At 40.5% G+C, this 18,674-nt stretch overlaps 2 protein-coding genes across 2 annotated transcripts in view; both read right to left on the minus strand.

Annotated features, from left to right (window-relative positions):
• Positions 1 to 7,366: 7,366 nt before the first annotated feature.
• On the minus strand, positions 7,367 to 14,961 carry LOC146979670 (uncharacterized). Its single transcript, XM_085788930.1, has 7 exons — positions 14,847 to 14,961; positions 14,111 to 14,388; positions 11,674 to 11,770; positions 10,938 to 11,215; positions 8,516 to 8,612; positions 7,780 to 8,057; positions 7,367 to 7,542 (listed from the first exon to the last, which is right to left on the minus strand). Exons 1-7 carry the CDS (start codon positions 14,959 to 14,961, stop codon positions 7,411 to 7,413), a joined length of 1,275 nt encoding a protein of 424 aa, XP_085645056.1. The 3' UTR covers positions 7,367 to 7,410.
• A 3,335-nt stretch (positions 14,962 to 18,296) lies between these two features.
• The window catches only part of LOC146979671 (phospholipase A and acyltransferase 4-like), an 84,550-nt gene continuing 84,172 nt past the window's right edge, over positions 18,297 to 18,674 (minus strand). The window contains exon 5 of the mRNA XM_085789645.1: positions 18,297 to 18,558. Coding sequence (XP_085645771.1) covers positions 18,412 to 18,558 — 147 coding nt within the window. The 3' untranslated portion in view covers positions 18,297 to 18,411. The remainder of the gene's footprint in view (positions 18,559 to 18,674) is intronic.

The raw sequence follows: 18,674 nt of genomic DNA on the forward strand, positions 1-18,674 counted from the left end.
TCAACCTTTTGCCATAATCGCTACAGTCATAGCAGTAGGTTTGTTACCTTTAATTGTCGGTGTAAGCTATTTTTAGAACGGCGGAGCGGCAGGCTGCTCAGAGTAACGCTACGGAGGCTAATGGAATTTCTTGGTTTCCCTCATCAAACTCATCAAATACACAATCCAACAACTCCAAAACGCTCTGGTGGACAAGTTGTGACCTGCACATTCACCACGCTAACCCTAATGCTAACGTATAATGTAAAACCCCATAGACGGGCCAACAGAAATTAGCATCGCTATTGCCATTTCGTGGCAACCCACAGCCATAGCAGTAAAGCTGCTAAAAACTGTTTTAATTCTGGCTTTAGCGCACACGTCACCATTTAATCCAGAGTCTGTGGTCAGTTTAGTTTAACGCTTGCTAGGAAATTTGCTCTGATGTTCTCTACTCAGCTTAAACACATGTTGAATCACTGTGACAAAAATAAAGCAAATTAGCGTTTTGATGTATGCAGATGACGCTGTGATCTACACTTAGGGAAAGGATGCAATGTCACCTCAAATAACCTAACCAATGCCAGGGAACCAGGATTCAGGACTGGCTATGCAGTCCATGCTTAATGTTGAATACTAAAAAAACTGTGCACATGCTGTTCTCCAAAAATGGTACAAAACACACTGAACCACCAATGTCTCGTAGCAAATCGACTAGAAACACTACACACAGACTACACAACAAAAACACAACTCGTGAAAAAAATGAATAGCTGTTCTCTTGAATGAAGTGAAATTGGAGACAGTAACCCAATTCAAGTATCTTGGAGTGATACTGGACTCCAACTTTCAAGAAGCACACCAAGAAAATTACCAGCACTTTAAAATTCAATATACCATCCATCCATTCATCCATTGTCCGCCGCATTATCCGGAGTCGAGTCGCGGGGGCAGCAGTCGGAGCAGGGATCCCCAGCTCTTCCGGGGGGACCCCAAGGCGTTCCCAGGCCAGCCGAGTGACGTAGTCACTCCAGCGTGTCCTGGGTCTTCCTCTGGGCCTCCTCCCGGTGGGACATGCCCGGAACACCTCACGAGGGAGGCGTCCAGGGGGCATCGAGGGAGCCAACAAGACCACATCATCTGCAAAAAGCAGAGATGAAATCAAGTGGCTCCCGAACCGTACGTACGAAAACCGCATTGTTCCTCCTGAATCCGAGGTTCGACTATCGGCCAAATTCTCCTCCCCAGCACCCTGGAATAGACTTTCCCCGGGAGGCTGAGGAGTGTGATCCCCCGGTAGTTGGAACACACCCTCCGGTCCCCCTTTTTGAAGAGAGGGACCACTACCCCGGTCTGCCAGTCCAGAGGCACTGTCCCCGACTGCCACGTGATGCTGCAGAGGCGTGTCAGCCACGACAGCCCCGCAACATCCAGAGACTTGAGGTACTCCGGGCGGATTTCATCCACCCCCGGTGCCTTGCCACTGAGGAGCTTCCGGACTACCTCAGTGACTTCAGCTTGGGTGATGAATGAATCAACCTCTGAATCCTCAGCCTCTGCTTCCTCGACGGAAGGCGTGTCAGTGGGATTGAGGAGATCCTCGAAGTATTCCTTCCACCGCCCGACGATATCCCCAGTCGAGGTCAACAGCTCCCCGCCTCCACTGTAAACAGTGTTGGCGGAGCACTGCTTCCCCCTCCTGAGGCGCCGGATGGTTTGCCAGAATTTCCTCGAGGCTGACCGGTACTCCTCCTCCATGGCCTCCCCGAACTTTTCCCAGACCCGAGTTTTTGCTTCCGTGACCGCCCGTCCGCTTGGCCTGCCGGTACCCGTCAGCTGCCTCGGGAGTCCCCCGAGCTAGCCAGGCTCGGTAGGACTCCTTTTTCAGCTTGACGGCATCCCTTACTTCCGGTGTCCACCACCGGGTTTGGGGATTGCCACCGCGACAGGCACCGGAGACCTTACGGCTGCAGCTACGGACGGCCGCGTCAACAATGGAAGTGGAGAACATGGTCCATTCGGACTCAATGTCTCCGGCCTCCCTCGGAATCCGGTCAAAGCTCTCCTGGAGGTGGGAGTTGAAGACCTCCCTGACAGGGGATTCTGCCAGACGTTCCCAGCAGACCCTCACGATACGCTTGGGTCTTCCAGGTCTGACCAGCTTCCTCCCCTGCCAGCGGATCCAACTCACCACCAGGTGGTGATCAATTGACAGCTCAGCCCCTCTCTTCACCCGAGTGTCCAAGACATACGGCCGGAGGTCAGATGACACGACTATAAAGTTGATCATTGACCCCCGGCCTAGGGTGTCCTGGTGCCACGTGCACTGATGGACACCCTTATGCTCGAACATGGTGTTTGTTATGGACAGACTGTGGCTAGCACAGAAGTCCAATAACAAAACACCACTCGGGTTCAGATCGGGGAGGCCGATTCAATATACAATTCAATATACAAAATTCCGATTCAATATACAATTCAATATACAAAATTTTAAACAAATCAGACCTTTTATTACAACTGTGGCTGGAAAAGCCCCTCCTACACTGTATGATTCTGTCCCATATTGAATAATGTTTCACAACCTGGCTGTTTGCTGGAGTCACCACCCTTAAACCCATTAAACAGTTTTACAAAAAAGCCATTAAGGTCTATGATCAAAAACCCCAGTCTTCCCATCTCTGCCCAATTCTAAAAAAGCACCAGTTACTGACCTTTGAGAATTTCAAGTTATTCAAAAGTTCTTGTCTCATTTATAGGTCATTGAATGGGCTGGCACCACCGCCCCTGGGAGATTTTATTAAAAAAGAAAAACAGTGTGACAATAACAAGATCAGCCACCAGGGGGCCGGACTTTGATGTACAGTTTAGGAGAACAGCATTTGCACAGAAGGTTTTATCAATCTATGGTTGCTCAACATGGAACACGCTATCGCTGGTCATAAGGGAAAATTCAACATAATAGCATTTACTGTAAAAAACTGCTGAAAACAAGGCTTACTGATAACCAGGTCTGTGAACATTAAGGGTAGTTCTTTTATTTTAGATTACGAAAAATAGTAGGCACTTTATAGCCTCGTAAACCAGCCTCTTGCGGAAATGCATTTCATTTCATTTCTCGGGAGAGTCTGGCCTCATCCCCCCTCTAAGCGTTTGGGGTGGGCGGGAGCTGGGTGGGAGTAGTAGCAAATACGGTTTAATATCTTTGGTAGTAGTGTTGACAGACAACCCCATTCAGCCAATCAGCAAGTTGGTGTAGTGACGGGGCGTTGCACCAGTCGGTCCCTGATTGGCCAACGTGCTGTGTCAATCACAGCGGCGACGCTGATTGGCTCGGCCTTCTGAGGGTTTCAGGCCAAACGCTTACAGCGGCAATGAGGCCAGACTCTCCCTCGGAATGAAATGAAATGCATTTCCACGAGAGGCTGGTTTACGAGGCTATAGGCACTTTACTCTAGGGCTGTTTTCGACTAAGGATTTTCATAGTCGAATCTGATTCGTCAGATTTTGCCATAGTCGACTGATCGTCGAACCTTTTTTTTTTTTTTTTTTTTTTTTATAGATAGCAGCAAATTTGCGACTTTTTCCGTTTCAAACAAAAGAGCTAAAACACCCCAAAAATATGGTAGGTGTAAAACAAATACCTTTATTTATTTTCCACACTTTGGATGATTTTTAGTAGCCATTGTGAGCCAGGGTATGCGTTTATGTCACGTTGCCCTGGACAACGCTCCTTTTGCTCGGACTGTGAGTCATCCCTCATCCCTCAACGTGGTGAAGGATAGCGGTGGTCGTGGACACAGAGAAACCGGGTAAAACATGTAGTATCAAAACAAACGGAGGTCAGAAGGACTCGACAATCCGTACATTACGTTAATCAATCCTGTAACACACACAGTGTGACCGCGGCACCGGCAGAGAGACAGACAGGCTGCAGAGGGACGAGATCACAGCTGTGACTCCCGACACTGATGGTGCGTTCATGACAACTCGGAAGTCGGAAAAAAAACAAGTTCCTCTTCTGAAAAACTCTGACATGTCAAACTTTAGGATGTGTTAGGGACTAATTCATCTGTCTAACCATCAGAACTATTGACACTTGAAACGGTAAACACAGCTGATCCATCGAAAAAAAAAAAATCACCGCTGGAGTTAATTTATTTTCCGTGACTGAAAGCAGGTTCTTGAATGTAACTCGGTCAAAGTCAGATGTATCCTCACAATGTTTTGCTGTTCTGTCAGGTCATGCATGATAAATGTTGACAAAGTTAGACTGTCAGACTTCCTTGATTTTAAACTTTGGCGGCTCTGCCCCTCGTCTTTTTGCCACTCCGTGAGTGTTCTGCAGTGACTTAGTACCGTGACTTTGACGGTCCTACTGCTCACCTCCGCTCATTTGAAAAAAAAAAAAAAACCCTCCGCTCATTTAATTGTGCAACTGCAGTGGGTGATTTATTAATACGTAAGACTACCGTTTAAACGCACACATAATTTTGAACTCTTTATTAACAGAAAGTAGGCAGATTTTGTATCAAAATAGTCTTTTTATAACGAAAAAAGACATTCTATGTAACAATTTATGCTCAGCAGCCGTGGGCACCCCCATATAGTCAGAATGGTAGGGGTCTGATTCGACTACGAGGTTCATAGTCGAATCAGACCCCTCCGAATCGAATCGTCGAATCGTCGACTTTTGGAGGTCAGCCCTACTTTACTCCATGCACTTTAAAAACCAGCACTTTATTACAGATGCACTTTAAAAAAAAAAATAGCACTTTATAACAGATGCATTTTGATTAACCTTAACAGCGCTATACGACACCTTTGTTGATTAAATGCACTTTAAAGCAGAAGTAAGCGGAATGTTTGTGTTAATATAAGTCTTAAATAGTTATATCTTCCGACAGCAATCACTTACATAGAGTGTTTGGTCCGAAACACGGCTCTGTCAGTCACTCTGCTCTGCTGTAAGCCGAGGAGAAAACTTGTATACTTGTATACTTGTATACTTCCTTGTATCCTACAACCTTTATCCAATGAGGAGAGAGAACGGCATGAAGGGCTGTGTGTGCAGCCAAGGGATGCGCGTGAATGTGGTGACGTAGGGACGAGGACCAATAGATCCATGACGAGGGCGGGGGCTGCTAACTCCATCGGCTGACAAGAAGTTAGCCAAAACGACCGGATCGCTTACTTCTGCTTTAATTTTACTACTACTCCTGGGCTGGCTCTTTCTGACTGAAGCTATGGTGTGATATATTGTATATATTGTGATATTGTGATATGGTATTGTGATACTGTGATATGGTATTTGTACCATGTTGTGCTTTGTTCTTGTTCTCGTCCTTGTCTAATGTTGTTGTGTGAACTGCAGGACTGCAGATGGAAATTAGCCTTGGAGCTAAATCTGGTGTATTTACATATTGTATTGTAAGTCCCGTTACAAATGAACAAATAAATGAAATTAATGAATGGAATGTTTGTTTTGGGAGTCTGTGGAAGCCGCAACCGGGGACCGTGGCAGTGGCTGTCACAAGGGCAGTAGCCGCTCTACTGAGCTGATAAATCTCCGTCGTCATCCCGGGGGGTCCCGCACACTTTTAGAGGTTTACCGCTGGCTGGTTAAATCCTTTTTAGGAGATTAATGTTGGTCTCATTGATGAAATCTAACAACTGTGGCAGCTGCATTAGTTTGTTTGAATGAAAAGTGAGCAGGGCTGCCTCTGGGCTATGTACTGAAATCACCACATTTACGTAAATAAATAAATGTTTTACAATGAACCGATCAGTCTAATAAATTTTATTTTGTTAAGTCAACATGGTTACTGTACATGGCAAAGATTATTACCACTTTATGACTTAAAATTACTCGGTATATCACTCGCTCTGGTCGGCAGTAGTCGAGGCGGTGTGTTTTTCACAGCTTCCTCTCTCCCAACTGTGGCCGACGAGAGGCGACAGACTCGTCGGACAAAAGGCTGTCGGGGTCGGGTCGCGTCGGGGCGGTGTGTGGTGGCCTTAAATGACGTTAATACAGCAATAATGATCAATCTTTCGAATCGTACATCATAGCTTTAAGTTTCATCAGTTAACTTGGAAAAAGGTCTGCACATGTCATTTGACTTTTCAATTCAAAAGTTGGAACAAAATGAAGTTTAAACTCGAGGAAGACTTTGTCTTGATTATGATACTGACTGTATTAATTATCATTTTGTTGTTTAGCACAAGACTGCAATATAACAAAATGTGAAAAATGAAGATGGTGTCTGAACTTTCTTTTTGCACTGTACATGTCCATTTCATAGGCTACTGCACTAGTCAATATACCGTACTTGAAGATGCCTACACGATAATAGGAAAAAGGGTAAAATGTTAAAGAAATTTCATCCCTGGGTTTGTTTTTCAGATTCACACTTTATTTATATAATTTAGGCCACATTTTCAGAAGTTAGAATTGCACAAGTTGCTACAGAAAATCAATATAATAATTCTACGAAGTTTAAACTTTCCATTGCTGCCATCTTGTGGAAATCTAACACTCAACAACATATTTTAAGATAGGAATTGATACAAGCTACTCTGAGAGATTTGAATAACCTTGATGATAAAATGACTATTATGATTTCCCCCAAACTTCATTATCATGAGAGACATGCTCCCAGGCTGTCACGTCCATAGTGGCAGAATATTTGTTTTGATCCAGTTCATTTAGTAATGAAAATTACTGAAAATGTTTAAACAAGGCTAATAAATCTTCCCTGTAGTGATGCATGTTGGTTCCTGATATAAAATATTTTTTTCTGTTTCTACCTATGTGCCTTTGATGTGGGTGTTTGTTTATTCAATGTCTGAATTTTTGAAGTACTTCATTAACTTTCTTTTTTCCTCTGAGGTGTAACTTGCAATATATAGGCCTACAAGTAATTTGTTGATAGTGTGATGTGACTTTTGCACTGAAATGTTATCGTCATACTTGGAACATTACACTTGGTCCAATATTACTATACATCTATTCTTGTTACAATGAATGAATGAATGAATGAATGAATGAATGAATGAATGAATGAATGAATTTCTATTTATTTAAGTGTCATGCACCAATTAAGGCGCCCAGCCTATAAAGGCTTACAAGAAACACATTTCATATTTAGACTACAAACAAAAACAACATGGAATTCACATAAATAATTATTTTTATGAAACATTGCATTACATTATATTAATTGTTTGGGGTCATTACATGCCCTTTAAATAAAAACTAAACAACTAAAAATGTTTCCCAGAGATATTGGATGGCTAATTTGTATAAATGTACACAAAAACAAATACATACAGTACCTACACAGACTTGGAAATTAAAAAATATTTTTAAATTAAGACGTGAGTAGCTGCTGACAGAGAATTGAGGTTGGCAGAAGGAAACTGAGGACGTTACTGGTCCAGTTTACTCTTGACGTAAAGTGCTAAAGCCGAGGCTCCTCCTACAGTTCCTCTTGGTCCTGCAATTGATCCAAGTACTCCACCAACTAATGCTGCTACTCCTACTACCGCATACTTCATCACCTGTTCCAGACACACACACACACACACGCACACGCACACGCACACGCACACACACACACACACACACACACACACACACACACACACACACACACACGTTAGTATTAAAATCACAATAATATTACTGAATTTCTCTTTCATTTGCTTAAGTTAACTTAGAAGCTTTTTGAAAACTCAACAAAGTATGCTGTAGTTCGACAATACCATTAGGGATCTGAAAATTATGGGTCCACCTACCTGAGAGGATGTGCTTATGTCATAGCGTAACTCCATGGCAAAGTGCTCACAATTCCTCATGGTGACATGGTAAAACTTATCCTCACCCACCATGGAAAGAGCCTTTTCCACAATTTCATTGGCTGGCCGAGCACGCTGTGTGTCGTCCAGTTTGTTATTTACTTTCCAGCAACGCTGGCCCACCACAACCTTCAGTTTTTGTCTCTTTACTTTGCCTCCCCAACCGTTTGTTGTTTGTGAGTTGTATGAGCTGGATGCACTGAAGAGGCTGCCTGAGTCTACGGTATGAGAAAGAGAGAAAGATGAATACGTTAGACTTGATAGATGATCTGAAGGTTGCAGCATAGTAATGTTGAGTTTTGTTTAAATTCATGAAAATTGGATAAAATGTTAGTTGGTTGGTCTACATAATCAGATTCTGCATCTCAAATCAGAAACTAGAGCGGTCATTACATTTACATGTGGTATGCTGTCTAATTTGTGTCCTCCGTTTCCAAAGCTTTCTGACCATTTTGAGCACATCAGCTGTGTACTCACGCAGCACTGCATGTCACCATAGTTGTGTGTGAATGCACTTATGTACTCAAAATAGCAAGGATGAGTACTGAGGTATCCAAATTGAAAGAGAGCACTGGTCTTTGATCATGCACAGTACTGCATCCTGACCACTAGATGATGGTCTTTACTGTGAGTGGACAGTGTTTGGGAGCAGCAGTCCAGTGGAGAAATGACTCACCCAGGTTCACCAGGTGAACCACGTATCCATCTCCAACATACACAGCCCAGTGATTAAACAGTCCATGGGAGATTTCAATCAAGTCCCCAGGTGAAGGCTTGATGGGAAAGATCATGCAAGAAATTAATACATTTGACAAATACTTTTCAATCAGGTGCTTCATGTTGCGACACAAGTCACTAAGCCCGGGCCTCTCAGAAAAAAAGAAAAAACTTTTAGCCAGATTGTGACAGAGCAAAAAATGAATTTGACAATCGGACAATAAGTTTGATTCAGGTCCTATAGATATTCTTTCGTGAATTAAATTACAAGCATTAGCATTAGTGTTAGTGTTAGCATTCGGCTAGTGCTCTTCAGTTTGCTGTGGTCGATGAGCGTTACTCCTTGTTTGAGCTGTTTCCTGTTCCATGTCTGACCTGATTTGACTTTCTGACCGAATATGCACCTAAGGAACAAATCAACATCAAATACTACAAAAGGGCAAATATTTGATGGTATAATAAAGTTGGTACGTTCCTTGATAAAGTCTTCAGGGGAACAAATATTTTCCTAACATCATTCAAATTAAAATTCATCTCAAATATGGCAGCGCAACCACTTGATGTCATTGAATCTACAATGTCTGATCAAGTTTTAATATGAGGATGTTCTAGTTCACTTACTGATATGTTGCTTTTGAACTAGTTTTTAACGCTTTAACTGCCTGCTCGACCGTTTGGTTGAGCTCATTTTGGGTCACTGTATCTCCATGCAAGGAGTGCCTAACTTGGTTCAACCTGGTTAAGCCATCTCTACCACTTGGTTGAGGTACGCTGTACTAAAGAAATCCACTAGAGGGCACTTTGTTCTTACTGTAAATAGTATTCTTCTTCACACCCCCTACTGCCAGGAAATCCGAAACACAAAAATCATCTGCGACATGTTGACTGTTTTCAGTAAAAATTTGAAAGGTACAGATAGTGACTTTTAGAGTCCTTACTAAACAGAATTATGTCACTTGATATCATCTAAAAACCTAAATTAAATATCTAATATTTTTTTTAAAAACATGCTTAATCAAACGGTTGATTTGTCGCTTCATGGTAAATGTAGCAAATTAAACTAATGTAATTAAAATTGACTTTTTTGCTATAAAATCTACCAGCAATGTGACTGTTGTGTCACAAAAAACACGATTGCTGGCCTGGTGCACCAACACAGACAAGGTGTGTCAGATATTAAAACGAGAAATTAAATTTTAAAAATGTCCTATTTGAATGCAAAAATGAATGTTTTGCACTGTTACATATAATCAGAAGTGTATTGAATGTGATAATTATATACTGTTGCACTTTAACACAGACAACAGTACAGATGGGAAAATTAGAAATGCAATTTTTCCTTGTTCAAAAATTTTTTTTTTTTTCGTGGTTGTAATAAAAACCAGAGGTGTTTTGTGGCATACTGAAAGAAATAGAGTGTATTCAATGCCCCAGACATTTTTTGTTGTTTATTTCTTCATAAATTAGCATTTTATGTGAATTAATCTACTGTCCCTGGTATTATATGAAGTTCTGTACTTTAACCGTTAAGTGACATCTCAACCGTTTGGTAGAGATCAATATTTTAGAAACCAGGGTCTGTTGAAAAAAAAAAATCATTGATTGTGCTTATGATTCACCTAAGGGTAAAAGAAATGCAAAGAAATAATTTTTTCACTGTTTTTTTCTTGGTGGGGTTGTTAAAGGGTTAAAGGGGACATATTGTGCAAATATCACTTTTTGAAGGCACTTTAACATATATTTGTTTGTTTGGCATGCCCCAAAATGTGAGAATTGACAAAAAAAAAATCCCTCTCGACTATATACTATCAATTAAAGGCAAAAGCCCCAAAAATATACTTTAAAAAAAAAAATTGAGACTAACACTAAATAACGTCTGATTGACCCTTCTTTCCAGAACAATAATCTTGTCCAGGTTGTTTCCTAACATGTGATGGTCACATCCAGGTCATGCAGCAGTAACATCCTCATATCTGATCTGTGCAGGCAAAGTTAATGTCCCAGCCAAAACTTTCTTGGCTTTTACATGTTGGTAAACAGTAAAGTCCACTTACAGGCCTGCTTGTGAAATCAGTATATGATGAAACCTCGTACATATCTATTTTAATTTAATATGCTTAGATTATACACATGTGCTACATCAGTATCCATTTCTAAATTGTCAATGTGCCAGATGTAAAGATAGGCAAATTGAATGTGGTGATTTATTAGGGAAAAAAACATAGATAAGCATACTGTTAGAATTTACTTAAATTAAATACATGTTAAATGCCACATGGAAACTCATAACAGATTTCTCAGAAGACACATTTTTTCTATTGTGTTTTGTATGCTTATAAGTGACATAAGACAACATCACTCTCTAAAAGACAAATTCCTACCTGAGAGGATGTGCATATGTCATAGCGTAACTCCATGGCAAAGTGCTCACAATTCCTCATGGTGACATGGTAAAACTTATCCTCACCCACCATGGAAAGAGCCTTTTCCACAATTTCATTGGCTGGCCGAGCACGCTGTGTGTCGTCCAGTTTGTTATTTACTTTCCAGCAACGCTGGCCCACCACAACCTTCAGTTTTTGTCTCTTTACTTTGCCTCCCCAACCGTTTGTTGTTTGTGAGTTGTATGAGCTGGATGCGCTGAAGAGGCTGCCTGAGTCTGCGGTATGAGAAAGAGAGAAAGATGAATACGTTAGACTTGATAGATGATCTGAAGGTTGCAGCATAGTAATGTTGAGTTTTGTTTAAATTCATGAAAATTGGATAAAATGTTAGTTGGTTGGTCTACATAATCAGATTCTGCATCTCAAATCAGAAACTGGAGCGGTCATTACATTTACATGTGGTATGCTGTCTAATTTGTGTCCTCCGTTTCCAAAGCTTTCTGACCATTTTGAGCACATCAGCTGTGTACTCACGCAGCACTGCATGTCACCATAGTTGTGTGTGAATGCACTTATGTACTCAAAATAGCAAGGATGAGTACTGAGGTATCCAAATTGAAAGAGAGCACTGGTCTTTGATCATGCACAGTACTGCATCCTGACCGCTAGATGATGGTCTTTACTGTGAGTGGACAGTGTTTGGGAGCAGCAGTCCAGTGGAGAAATGACTCACCCAGGTTCACCAGGTGAACCACGTATCCATCTCCAACATACACAGCCCAGTGATTAAACAGTCCATGGGAGATTTCAATCAAGTCCCCAGGTGAAGGCTTGATGGGAAAGATCATGCAAGAAATTAATACATTTGACAAATACTTTTCAATCAGGTGCTTCATGTTGCGACACAAGTCACTAAGCCCGGGCCTCTCAGAAAAAAAGAAAAAACTTTTAGCCAGATTGTGACAGAGCAAAAAATGAATTTGACAATCGGACAATAAGTTTGATTCAGGTCCTATAGATATTCTTTCGTAAATCAAATTACAAGCATTAGCATTAGTGTTAGTGTTAGCATTTGGCTAGTGCTCTTCAGTTTGCTGTGGTCGATGAGAGTTACTCACCCTTGTTTGAGCTGTTTCCTGTTCCATGTCTGACCTGATTTGACTTTCTGACCGAATATGCACCTAAGGAACAAATCAACATCAAATACTACAAAAGGGCAAAGATTTGATGGTATAATAAAGTTGGTACGTTCCTTGATAAAGTCTTCAGGGGAACAAATATTTTCCTAACATCATTCAAATTCAAATTCATCTCAAATTTGGCAGTGGAACCACTTGATGTCATTGAATCTACAATGTCTGATCAAGTTTTAATATGAGGATGTTCTAGTTCACTTACTGATATGTTGCTTTTGAACTAGTTTTTAACGCTTTAACTGCCTGCTCGACCGTTTGGTTGAGCTCATTTTGGGTCACTGTATCTCCATGCAAGGAGTGCCTAACTTGGTTCAACCTGGTTAAGCCATCTCTACCACTTGGTTGAGGTACGCTGTACTAAAGAAATCCACTAGAGGGCACTTTGTTCTTACTGTAAATAGTATTCTTCTTCACACCCCCTACTGCCAGGAAATCCGAAACACAAAAATCATCTGCGACATGTTGACTGTTTTCAGTAAAAATTTGAAAGGTACAGATAGTTTTCTGACATATATGTGTTTTAGAGTCCTTACTAAACAGAATTATGCCACTTGATATCATCTAAAAACCTAAATTAAATGTCTAATTTTTTTTTTAAAAACATGCTCAACCAAACGGTTGATTTGTCGCTTGATGGTAAATGTAGCAAATTCAACTAATGTAAGTAAAATTGACTTTTTTGCTATAAAATCTACCAGAAATGTGACTGTTGTGTCCCAAAAAACACGATTGCTGGCCTGGTGCACCAACACAGACAAGGTGTGTCAGATATTAAAACGAGAAATTAAATTTTAAAAATGTCCTATTTGAATGCAAAAATGAATGTTTTGCACTGTTACATATAATCAGAAGTGTATTGAATGTGATAATTATATACTGTTGCACTTTAACACAGACAACAGTACAGATGGGAAAATTAGAAATGCAATTTTTCCTTGTTCAAAAAATTTTTTTTTTCGTGGTTGTAATAAAAACCAGAGGTTTTTTGTGGGATACTGAAAGAAATAGAGTGTATTCAATGCCCCAGACATTTTTTGTTGTTTATTTCTTCATAAATTAGCATTTTATGTGAATTAATCTACTGTCCCTGGTATTATATGAAGTTCTGTACTTTAACCGTTAAGTGACATCTCAACCGTTTGGTAGAGATCAATATTTTAGAAACCAGGGTCTGTTGAAAAAAAAAATCATTGATTGTGCTTATGATTCACCTAAGGGTAAAAGAAATGCAAAGAAATAATTTTTTCACTGTTTTTTTCTTGGTGGGGTTGTTAAAGGGTTAAAGGGGACATATTGTGCAAATATCACTTTTTGAAGGCACTTTAACATATATTTGTTTGTTTGGCATGCCCCAAAATGTGAGAATTGACAAAAAAAAAATCCCTCTCGACTATATACTATCAATTAAAGGCAAAAGCCCCAAAAATATACTTAAAAAAAAAAAATTAGAGACTAACACTAAATAACGTCTGATTGACCCTTCTTTCCAGAACAATAATCTTGTCCAGGTTGTTTCCTAACATGTGATGGTCACATCCAGGTCATGCAGCAGTAACATCCTCATATCTGATCTGTGCAGGCAAAGTTAATGTCCCAGCCAAAACTTTCTTGGCTTTTACATGTTGGTAAACAGTAAAGTCCACTTACAGGCCTGCTTGTGAAATCAGTATATGATGAAACCTCGTACATATCTATTTTAATTTAATATGCTTAGATTATACACATGTGCTACATCAGTATCCATTTCTAAATTGTCAATGTGCCAGATGTAAAGATAGGCAAATTGAATGTGGTGATTTATTAGGAAAAAAAACATAGATAAGCATACTGTTAGAATTTACTTAAATTAAATACATGTTAAATGCCACATGGAAACTCATAACAGATTTCTCAGAGGACACATTTTTTCTATTGTTTTTTGTATGCTTATAAGTGACATAAGACAACATCACTCTCTAAAACACAAATTCCTACCTGAGAGGATGTGCATATGTCATAGCGTAACTCCATGGCAAAGTGCTCACAATTCCTCATGGTGACATGGTAAAACTTATCCTCACCCACCATGGAAAGAGCCTTTTCCACAATTTCATTGGCTGGCCGAGCACGCTGTGTGTCGTCCAGTTTGTTATTTACTTTCCAGCAACGCTGGCCCACCACAACCTTCAGTTTTTGTCTCTTTACTTTGCCTCCCCAACCGTTTGTTGTTTGTGAGTTGTATGAGCTGGATGCGCTGAAGAGGCTGCCTGAGTCTACGGTATGAGAAAGAGAGAAAGATGAATACGTTAGACTTGATAGATGATCTGAAGGTTGCAGCATAGTAATGTTGAGTTTTGTTTAAATTCATGAAAATTGGATAAAATGTTAGTTGGTTGGTCTACATAATCAGATTCTGCATCTCAAATCAGAAACTAGAGCGGTCATTACATTTACATGTGGTATGCTGTCTAATTTGTGTCCTCCGTTTCCAAAGCTTTCTGACCATTTTGAGCACATCAGCTGTGTACTCACGCAGCACTGCATGTCACCATAGTTGTGTGTGAATGCACTTATGTACTCAAAATAGCAAGGATGAGTACTGAGGTATCCAAATTGAAAGAGAGCACTGGTCTTTGATCATGCACAGTACTGCATCCTGACCACTAGATGATGGTCTTTACTGTGAGTGGACAGTGTTTGGGAGCAGCAGTCCAGTGGAGAAATGACTCACCCAGGTTCACCAGGTGAACCACGTATCCATCTCCAACATACACAGCCCAGTGATTAAACAGTCCACGGGAGATTTCAATCAAGTCCCCAGGTGAAGGCTTGATGGGAAAGATCATGCAAGAAATTAATACATTTGACAAATACTTTTCAATCAGGTGCTTCATGTTGCGACACAAGTCACTAAGCCCGGGCCTCTCAGAAAAAAAGAAAAAACTTAGCCAGATTGTGACAGAGCAAAAAATGAATTTGACAATCGGACAATAAGTTTGATTCAGGTCCTATAGATATTCTTTCGTGAATTAAATTACAAGCATTAGCATTAGTGTTAGTGTTAGCATTCGCCTATAAGTGCTCTTCAGTTTGCTGTGGTCGATGAGAGTTACTCACCCTAGTTTGAGCTGTTTCCTGTTCCATGTCTGACCTGATTTGACTCTCTGACCGAATATGCACCTAAGGAACAAATCAACATCAAATACTACAAAAGGGCAAATATTTGATGGTATAATAAAGTTGGTACGTTCCTTGATAAAGTCTTCAGGGGAACAAATATTTTCCTAACATCATTCCTCAAATTTGGCAGTGGAACCACTTGATGTCGTTGAATCTACAATGTCTGATCAAGTTTTAATATGAGGATGTTCTAGTTCACTTATTGATATGTTGCTTTTGAACTTTTTAAAGGGGACATATTGTGCAAATATCAGTTTTTGAAGGCTCTTTAACATATATTTGTTTGTTTGGCATGCCCCAAAATGTGAGAATTAACAAAAAAAAAAAAACCCTCTCGACTACTATCAAGTAAAGGCAAAAGCCCCAAAAATATACTTTAAAAAATAATAATTAGAAACTAACACTAAATAACGTCTGATTGACCCTTCTTTCCAGAACAATAATCTTGTCCAGGTTGTTTCCTAACATGTGATGGTCACATCCAGGTCATGCAGCAGTAACATCCTCATATCTGATCTGTGCAGGCAAAGTTAATGTCCCAGCCAAAACTTTCTTGGCTTTTACATGTTGGTAAACAGTAAAGTCCACTTACAGGCCTGCTTGTGAAATCAGTATATGATGAAACCTCGTACATATAAACATCTATTTTTTATTAAATACAGTATGCTTAGATTATAGGCCTACATGTTATATATGTGCTACATCAGTATCCATTTCTAAACCTGTCAATTTGCCGAATGTAAAGATAGGTCAAATTGAATGTGCTGATTTATTAGAAGAAGAAAAAAACGTAGATAAGCATACTGTTTGAATTTACTTAAATTAAATACATGTTATATGCCACATGGAAACTCATAACAGATTTTTCAGTAGACACATGTGTTTGTATGCTTGAAGAAGTTGTATGATCATTATGGGTGACATAGGACAACATCACTCTTGATATAGGGATATATGTCAAATATTACATTTCAGTGTCCCAAACAAAGCTCAGTTGAAACACTTTAGAAAACTTCACATTTTTCAATCTCCTTTTTTTTTTTTTGGCTATGACATTGGATCAAGAGCAAATCTGATTATATCAAAGACTAATCAGTTTGATACATCAGCATTTGATCATTATAGTATCAATGTTTAATTCAGCATTAGACTAATGGACATGAATGTAGCCGCCCCGCTGTCGACCTCAGGGAGTTTCTTACCGTGGCAGGCGGCGATCAGAGGAGAGATTAGGGCTGATCCACTGCAGCTCGGTTGCTGAATTTTTGTCTACTTTTATTTGATGCTAAAACCACCCAGTGGCATGGGCAGGCATGGGGGAGAGGGGGGGTGTGTCCACCCACAGAGTCAGGACAGAGCCGAGCAGGGCCGGTTCTAGGCAGGCATATATGAGGGGGCAGTCAGAAATGTGAAGGGGGCATCATGTGAACACATCATGCTCCAGCACTTTTTTTTTCTCCGTGCTTATAGTAACTTCATTGAATTGGGTTGTTGACTATGTGTCCAACCCCAACCTGGAGAAGCGGATTGCACTTTGTCAGGCCTCTACCTTCAGACCTGTCCAACTCGGCCAACCAGGGTCTTAAAGCCCAAATTTGTTACTGTCGTAATGCAAAGAGCCACATTATATGGGGGGTTAGGGGTGCATATACCTGAAGATGCATTGCAAAGCCAGAGGGAGTGAAAAAAGTGAGTAGCTAATAGGGATGGGTACCTTTCGCATTTGAATCGATACGGTATCGATACTCGGTATCGGTACCTGGGAACCGATATCGGTACCAATCTACCTGTTTTCGGTACTTTTTGTGTGTGTGGTAATTAAAAAAAAAAAAAAAAAAATCAAGTGTGCGGGGCTCACTGCCGCACGACGAAGGTGCGTTCAGGTACCGAAATGTGGTACCGATTGACTTTATGTGAATCGATACTCGGCACTTTGGTGGGAATTCGGTCGGTACCAAAAAAGTACCGAATTTCGGTACCCATCCCTAGTAGCTAAACCCCTGTAGGGGGGAAATTTTTGTGATTTTAAAATGTGAGTGAAGCATTCTGGTGTACTCTGAGAAGAGGGGGGGGGGGGGTCTACTATGGTCAAGATTTACAAAACTGAAAGGTAGTCTTAAGAATACTAAAAAAATAAAAATAAAAAAAAAGAACAGAACATTTTAGAAAAGAACAGTGTCCCTTTTTCGGCAGATTTTTGTGCTACTGCAGATAATTTTGTCAACTTGTAATATACACATTTTTTGAGTATATTAAAATGTGCTTTCTCAACTTCTAAAATTTGGATTTGAGGGGGCAAGACATTTATTTGAGGGGGCGCTGCCCCCTCTTGCCCCTGCGTAGAGCCGGCCCTGGAGCCGAGCCACGGGGGGGCACTGTCCAGATTGGATCAAATGAAACGTCTCAGACTGTCTCCATAGATGTGTGAGTTAAACTTAAACCTGGTCACATTAAGTGCATGTTGTTGATTATTCAGACTGTTTTGGTTCCTGTCTGCTCTGTGTTGTAGTTGTGTGTTTTGTGTTTCCTTCTGGCAGTGAGTCAGCACACACAGGTGAGTGTGAATGAGTTACCACGGTTACTAGCGTCACTACTCTGTCTCTTTGTAACTTTCTCATGATTCAGTAACAGGTTTTCTACGTTAATCTGCTTTTACAAAAATCATGAATGTTATTGATCCTTATTACCAAAATCTAGTTACATAATCCGACATTTTGAAGCCTCAGAGCCAAAAAAAAAAGCAGCATCAAATCACAATATGTCAACTGTTGTTAGTAGCTGCACCACAAAATCTCTGACAACGGTCAATGGAAAATTGTAATGAAGGAAACGATTTAGTCTGACAGAGAGGAAATAAGAGGCAGTGGTTTTTTTTTTTCTACTGCGCCTGCACGGAAACAGGAAAGTAGACTGCCACATGAGGAACTCACCACAAACTATTTATCAAGAGTGTTTAGATACGTTAGGGCTTCAGCTGCTGCTGGAAAAATATGAGACCAGAGGGAGGACACTTGGATTTTATTATAAGAAATAGACATATCAAAAAACAAAAGAGGGAGTATTATTTAAGATGAAAAAAGTGACATAGTCCACAAGTGCAAAAGTCAAGACAGAACTCAGGAAAATATCTTCTTCCCTACTACAAGCCAACCCTTCATGAAAACTCCTGCAGCAGCGGCTCCCACTGCAACCCCGATTGGTCCTGCTATCGCTCCAGCTGCTCCTCCTATGGTTGATGCTATTGCTGTTGCACCATTTTCCACCTGTACCAGAAGATCACACACACACACACACACACACCAAACTCAGCTCCACAAATCGTATAATACATTATTTTGTCAAAGTCATGACCCCAATCAAACATTTTTCCTAAGCCTGA

This window comes from Trachurus japonicus, chromosome 10, assembly GCF_045865225.1.
Source record: "Trachurus japonicus isolate A0001 chromosome 10, Traja_1.0".
NCBI lineage: Eukaryota > Metazoa > Chordata > Actinopteri > Carangiformes > Carangidae > Trachurus > Trachurus japonicus.